This window comes from Martes martes (assembly GCF_963455335.1).
Source record: "Martes martes genome assembly, chromosome: 8".
Classification (NCBI taxonomy): domain Eukaryota; kingdom Metazoa; phylum Chordata; class Mammalia; order Carnivora; family Mustelidae; genus Martes; species Martes martes.
The window spans coordinates 84776523-84783723 of NC_137895.1; the positions used below are offsets into that span (position 1 = coordinate 84776523).

General features: G+C 57.3%; 1 protein-coding gene across 2 annotated transcripts; it reads left to right on the plus strand.

Annotated features, from left to right (window-relative positions):
- Window positions 1-807: 807 nt before the first annotated feature.
- On the plus strand, window positions 808-4306 carry PRPH (peripherin; the record flags this gene model as incomplete). 2 transcript variants are annotated; one of them, XM_080811641.1, is made up of 9 exons in its annotated part: window positions 808-1355; window positions 1752-1812; window positions 1995-2090; window positions 2478-2645; window positions 2747-2872; window positions 2949-3169; window positions 3271-3320; window positions 3565-3644; window positions 3889-4306. In XM_080811641.1, the coding sequence occupies 9 exons, from the start codon at window positions 814-816 to the stop codon at window positions 3955-3957; spliced, it is 1413 nt and encodes a 470-aa protein (XP_080667767.1). In that variant the 3' UTR covers window positions 3958-4306. The 2 variants fall into 2 exon arrangements, with proteins under 2 accessions (XP_080667767.1, XP_080667766.1); XM_080811640.1 differs by having other exon boundaries at window positions 814-1355; window positions 3892-4306.
- Between the last annotated feature and the right edge of the window lie 2895 nt (window positions 4307-7201).

The following is a 7201-nucleotide window of genomic DNA, read 5'->3' on the forward strand; positions in this document are numbered from 1 at the left end:
GCAGGCAACCCCCTGGCCAAGTGTCCAGAGGAGGGGGAGGGGACATGGCCAGTCCATTAGCAGCAGAGCTGGCGCCAGGCAGCAGACCTCCACTGGGCCCTGGGGATTACGGAAGGATCAGCCCTTCCCCACCCCCCGTTGGCTCCCTCGGCCCTCCTGTCCCCTATTTCTCCCTGGGTGTGGTAACAGGGGTAGCTGACAGCAGGTAAAAGCAGGGCCTAGCCTTCAGGGGACAAGTGGGGGCACAGGCCCCAGGGCCTAAGCCAGGCCAACTCTCCGGGGCCACCTCCTCACCGCTCATGAGCCAGCAGCCTGCCCTTTAACCTCCAGGCCTCCTATCCCCCCATTTTTTTGTGCTGAGGTGTAACTGACCTAACATATTAATTTCAGGTGGATAATGATTCTACATTTGTACATCGATTTTTACCAGCTCTTGCAGGCAGGAACCCCAGCTCCAGTCAGGCCTTCCAAGCCTAGGCTCCCCACTCTGGATGTTGCTGGAAGGATCCCTCCAGCTGAGCCCCCAGCCCAGGCCTGCCGGTGGTCGCCAGGCCCGCTTCCTTCCCCGCCAGCAACAGGGGGAATCAAGTAGGCAGGGCGCCAACAACCTTGGAGGGAGGGTGCGGCTCTCCTGCCGCTCCGCAGGGGTGGGGCGTCCCCCTCCCCACAGAGACCCGCCGTCAGGCCAGTGGGAGGAGCTGCCCGTGCCCCCCCTGAGCCCGCAGGCCTATAAAGCCGCCTCGCAGCGGTCCGCAGCTCCCTCCCAGCTCCCGGACAAGCTCTGCCCGCGGCGACTGCCAGTCCTCGGCCACCATGAGCCACCCGTCGGGCCTCCGAGCCAGCGTCGCTTCCACCTCCTACCGCCGCACCTTCGGGCCACCGCCTTCACTGTCCCCCGGGGCCTACTCCTATGCGTCCAGCTCCCGCTTCTCGAGCAGTCGCCTGCTGGGCTCGGCGTCCACCGGCTCCTCCGTGCGCCTGGGCAGTTTCCGCGGCCCCCGGGCGGGAGCGGGCGCCCTCCTGCGCCTGCCCTCGGAGCGCCTCGACTTTTCCATGGCCGAGGCCCTCAACCAGGAGTTCCTGGCCACGCGCAGCAACGAGAAGCAGGAGCTGCAGGAGCTCAACGACCGCTTCGCCAACTTCATTGAGAAGGTGCGCTTCCTGGAGCAGCAGAACGCGGCCTTGCGCGGGGAGCTGAGCCAGGCCCGGGGCCAGGAGCCGGCGCGCGCCGACCAGCTGTGCCAGCAGGAGCTGCGCGAGTTGCGGAGGGAGCTGGAGCTGCTGGGCCGCGAGCGCGACCGGGTGCAGGTGGAGCGCGACGGGCTGGCGGAGGACCTGGCGGCGCTCAAGCAGAGGTCAGGGGGCAGGGCCTGGGCTGGGCGGCGGCTGTCGAGGCGGCTGCTCCTCGCTCCGCTCCCTTCCCCACCAGACGCCTGGGGGAGTGGCTCCTCTCAGTCTACACAGGCGTGAGCGGGGAGCAAGCTCGCCCGCAGGCTCTCGCCCCCTCCCCCACCACTTTGCTGCCTCTCTGGGGAGGGGAGGGACAGGAGTTACCATGCCTCCTCTGTGGATAAAGGGGTCCCATCTCATCTCCCAGTCCGTTAGAGAGAAAGCGGGCGAGGCCATCGGGCCGCTTGAAGACCTGTCCTCAGCCCTGGACAGCAGCAGCCTCTAATCTAGACCCTGGGGTGCGCGGCCCGATGGTTGGGCGATGACCCTGCAGCTCAGCCTCTGCCCACCCTTCTTGCCAGGTTGGAGGAGGAGACGCGCAAGAGGGAGGACGCGGAGCACAACCTCGTGCTCTTCCGCAAGGTGAGCCCGGGCCCCACGTCACCCAGTCTCCCCACGTCTACCCCCGCCTGCGTGTATCTAGGGTGACGTGTGGGCGCCAGGAGGCGACCAGAAGCCTCCAGAGACAGGCAGGGAGGGCCTGGCCCTTCCCCGACCTGAGCAGCCCCTCCCTGCTCTTGAACCCCCTCGGCTACCCCCCTAAGGACGTGGACGACGCCACCCTGTCCCGCCTGGAACTAGAGCGCAAGATCGAGTCTCTGATGGATGAGATTGAGTTCCTCAAGAAGCTACATGAGGAGGTAGGTGGACCGAGGGTCAGGGCAGGCTTCGAAGGTTGCAGGTGTTCGCGTTGGAGCTGAAACGCAGGCGGTGGAGAAGACTGCAGCTGAGGGATTGCCCTGGGGAAGAGAAGTGAAATTCGCTGGGTAGACGCAGCCCCTTAACCCCCCTCTACAGGTGGTTTGACTCCCACCCCTGCGCCACCTGGTGGCGAGCAGCGGAGCTGCACCCTGGAACTTGGCCGCGGCCTTGGAGCGGACCCGGGCGCAGGACGCGCAAACCAAGCGCGCTGCGCTCCCTGGCGCCCCCATCTGTTCGTTCGAGTGTTTCTTTTTTCTGCGCGTGAACTGCTAGGCCCGCGTGCGATCCGCGCGGCAACCTCAACAGTTTGTTGTCCTGGGCGGCAGGAGCTGCGAGACCTGCAGGTGAGCGTGGAGAGCCAGCAGGTGCAGCAGGTCGAGGTGGAGGCCACCGTGAAGCCGGAGCTGACGGCGGCTCTGAGGGACATCCGCGCGCAGTACGAGAGCATCGCGGCGAAGAACCTGCAGGAGGCAGAGGAGTGGTACAAGTCCAAAGTGCGAGAGCCCGGGAGGGTGAGGGAGGATCTGGGCAAGTGGGGCGCTGCGGGGAGGGCGCGTTCCGCCAGCTCACGGCTGGGTTGCCTCGCGCGGCGCAGTACGCGGACCTGTCCGACGCCGCAAACCGGAACCACGAGGCCCTGCGTCAGGCCAAGCAGGAGATGAACGAGTCCCGACGCCAGATACAGAGCCTGACTTGTGAGGTGGACGGGCTGCGCGGCACGGTGAGTTTCGCGCTTCGGGCCCCGGGCGGGGGTGGGGGTGGAGGCTGTTCCCCCAGTGACCCCCTGCTGCCCCCAGAACGAGGCGCTGCTCAGACAGCTACGGGAGTTAGAGGAGCAGTTTGCCCTGGAGGCGGGCGGGTATCAGGCGGGCGCCGCGAGGCTCGAGGAGGAGCTGCGACAGCTGAAGGAGGAGATGGCACGGCACCTGCGCGAGTACCAGGAGCTCCTCAACGTCAAGATGGCCCTGGACATCGAGATCGCCACCTACCGGAAGCTTCTGGAGGGCGAGGAGAGCAGGTGGGGGCGGGGCTGCTGGGGGTGGGAGGATGGTGGGGATTGGGCGTTTAGGGAAGGGGTGGGGCCTGGGCCGAGTCGCTCACCCCTGGCTTCGCTCCCAGGATCTCTGTGCCAATCCATTCTTTTGCATCTTTGAGTATAAAGACGACTGGTGAGTCTCCCACGCCTGGCTTCCAACCTCCCTGTCCCCTTGTCCACTTCTGCCCTGACCAGACTCTTGCTATGCCCCTGCTTAGGGATCGATTCTGTCCATGAAGTACTGGGTCCTAGTCTATACTCAAGCCTGCTCCTCATGCCCTGCCACTCCCCTCTCCTTCCCTCATAGAGGAGAGGCAGGGCTTAGAAGGAGAGACACCACAGTCCTCTCTTCCACCCCTTCATCCTGCTTTTTCCAGTACCTGAAGTGGAGCCTCCTCAGGACAGCCACAGCAGGAAGATGGTTCTGATCAAGACCATTGAGACGCGGGACGGAGAGGTGAGATGGACCACTTGAACCCAGGACCCCATATTGGCCATATTATTTCTAGGCCCCAACCTGGCTGCAGCTGATTTTAGAGTATTGCAGGTTAGTGGTCTTTGGAGCAGGAGGGACAGAGAGGAGGTGGATGGTCAGTCAGGAGCCTCCGCTGGTTTTGCTGGAGAAGGAGACAGCATACCCCAAAGGAGATCACAGGAGGGTTGTGCTGAGTGGTTTGTGCCCTTCACATGCCTTGCCCCAGCAGGTGGTGACCGAGTCCCAGAAGGAGCAGCGCAGTGAGCTGGACAAGTCTTCTACTCACAGCTACTGAACTCATTGGTCCAGAGCTCCCTGACCCTGCCCTAGCCCTACTCCAAGTCCCAGACCCCAACACCAGTACTGAACTAGTCCTCTCTGGCTCTGCATGTGTCTAAGGGATGCCACAAGTCACCCCTTCCCTGGCCTGTGGCCAAACCCTACCCAGCCAGCCATAGCTGGCCCTTTTCTCCCTGCCCTGGCACGTTATCTATGACCTATATGCCCTATATATGACATATATATCCCCTTATCTAGTCCAGTCAGAGGCCGGCGATCTCCAGATCTAGTCATTATCCCATGACTAGTGGAGTGGGCCAGGATCTGAGTTCCACTTTTGAATCAAATAAAACTGCTGTCAAGAGAAACCTCTCCAGTGCGTTTGTGTCTATGGAAGTGAGGGTGGCTGTGGGGATGGGGCTCAGCAGTATTTTCACCTTGTCTCTAGTCATTTCTTTCCTGCATCCCGTATCTTGGCATCTGTGACTCCTCTATCCTTCTCCTAGTTCTACATCTGCTGCTTCTCAACTTCTGTGTGTCAGCGGCAGCTCTCAATGTCCAGGTGCCTTCTGGGTGCACCCTAGCCCCTCAAGCTGAACGTGTCCAGACAGGGCTCCGCACTTCCCTCTCTACCTGGCATCGTGTTCTTCCTTTAGGGTTTCCCACTCTAGAAGAGGTTACCACTAAGGGGAACGAGACTGCCAAATTAGAACACCTCATCTTCTACCCCTTCTTTTCTTCACCTACTCACCAATTCTGTTAATTCTACTTCTTAACTCTTTCAAGTTTTGTCTTGTTCTCTCTGTCCCCACTGCCACCACCCTAGTCCACCCATTGTTTGCCTGGGCCCATTATCTCCCTCACTGATCTCTTTCCCCTGGCCTAGCCCTGCCACCCACCTAAACCTACTTGACACTCTTGCCTAGCAAATCAGACTCTGCCACCACCACTAACTATCCCGCTTGAAAATGTCTCCTTCTACAATGCCCTCCAACTCTACTCCACCCTGCCCTCGCCTTCAAGTCAAAATCTATTTGAGTTTGTTTAAAGATTTTATTTATTTATTTGATAGAGAGATCACAAGTAGGCAGAGAGGCAGGCGGGGTGGGGGGAGACGAAGGCTCCCTGCTGAGCAGAGAGCCTGATGCGGGCGGGGCTTGATCCCAGGACCCTGAGATCATGACCTGAGCCAAAGGCAGAGGCTCAACCCATTGAGCCACCCAGGTGCCCCTCTGAGTTGTTTAAAATGATCTTTTTCACTCGATTATTGTGCTACATGCAGGAAGTAAGCCAGAGTCCCTGCTCTCAAGGAGCCCGCAGTCTGGGGTAGGGGATAGGGACTTACTAGCAGGTCGTTCCAGCCTTGTAAAGAGTGCTATGACTGGGAAAGAAGATGACATTGTGGGGACATGAGGAAGAGCGTTTAACCCAGCCTCACGGTAAAGGCACGGCTTCCCGAAGGTGGCCCCACCATGCTAAGCACTGAAACGAACAGGAGTTTTTCAGGGAAAGCAGGGAGAGGAAGAGGCCTTTCTAGGCAGGTAAGTCAGTTTGTGAACTGGAAGTACTTCTCTCATCTGGAATAAAGGACAGAAAGGAGGAATGGCACTGAGGTTGGAAAGATGACACGGGGCTTGGGTCGTGCAGGACTTCACATGCCATACGAAGGCTTTCCAAATGCATCCTAAGGAAAGGGGAAAAAACATGGTTTCATCAGAGGGGGAAGCATTCAGACTCTTACTTGAGACAGATCACTCCCGCCATGGTGTGCAGAAGCCATTAGGAGGTGGAGAACCAGGTAGAGGCTGTTGCAGTGAAACAGGCAAGAGGTGAGAGTGAGCAGAGACGTGGGTGGATCTGAGAAATATCGCGGGGGAGGGGGGGTACTCTGCAACACCTAAGGAGACAGTGCCTCTGGGGGGCCGAAGGGAAATCAATAGCAGTGACCAAAGGTTTTGGCTTGAGTCAGGCAGATGGTGGATCTTTCACAGAAACAGGGAAGATGAGAGGAGGGGAGGGGCCCCAGACAACAGTCTGTTTTAGGCCTACTGAGTGTGAGATGCTCTGAAACAGCCCAGAGGAAGAGCTGACAGGCAGGCAGATCCATAGGTCTGGAGTTCAGGTGTGATGGGATATTTTGAGAAACTGAATCTATCAGGATGCTAGATATCTATATCTCATTTTTTAAAGAAACATATCTCTCTTTTTTTTTTTTTAAGAAAAAGAAATAGCTCATGTAACAAGCCAGTGGTAGGCAGGCGCTGAGGGCTGTTGATTCAGTAGTTCAATGATGTCATCAAGGACTTAGATTCTGGTCAAGGTTGTACTCAGCCTTCCTCCTTGAACCTTTGTCCTTGGGATAGTTCTCCTCATGGTCCCAAGATGGCTGCCAGGAGCTAGTGCGTGATACTTCCCTCTTCACATCCAGTGGAGGAAATACAAAAACCTCCTCCCAGGTATGAGATACAAGTTCTTTCCTTTAGACTATCTGGCTAAGGCCACTGTTGTGCCCAATCTTGAAGTAGTAACAGTAGCCAGGGAAAGCTAATCATCTGATTAGCTTGGGCTAATCATCTGATACGGGGTAGACACTGAGAACCAACCACAATGTCCGTTGCAAATTTTGTGCAGGCTTCTCAACGCCATTGCCTGCCACACATGGACGCACATATACACGCATTGTTTATACCTCTTGCTTTCTCTCCCTTTCACTCAGTGGCACTTATTATCCCAGAGGAGAAATATCACTACCCAGAAACAGACGAAAGCTTTGGAGTTGCCTCAGGAAGGCAAGGCAAGAGAAAACTTTCAAGGGGGAGTGGCGGCCGCACCAGAGGATGCTGGGTTAGATAACAGTTGGAAAATCTGGACTCTATCAACAAGGAAGACCAGGGAGACTTCGGGAAGGGCCGCCTCAGGGCAGGGCGGTGTCAGAGACGAAAACACTGCCACCTGAAGAGTGAGCCCAGGTGAGGGAGTGGAGAGTGGATTACTCTCTTGAGATACTTGAGCATAGGAAAGAAAGAACCAGAGCAAAGGAAGACCTGCATTTGAGAAGTGAAATTTTGGAGAAAGGCAAAACTAAACCAGTAATTTTCAAGCAGTAGGTAAGGAAACTTTGTGATATAAATTACTGGGTCAAGACCAACATTTAAAAAGAAAAAGAATAGAAAGTGTTGGAGTGTGGTGAAACTTTTCAATTTATATATATGTGTACTGGCTTGTCGTATAAAACACATTTTTTTTTGAGATTTACTTAT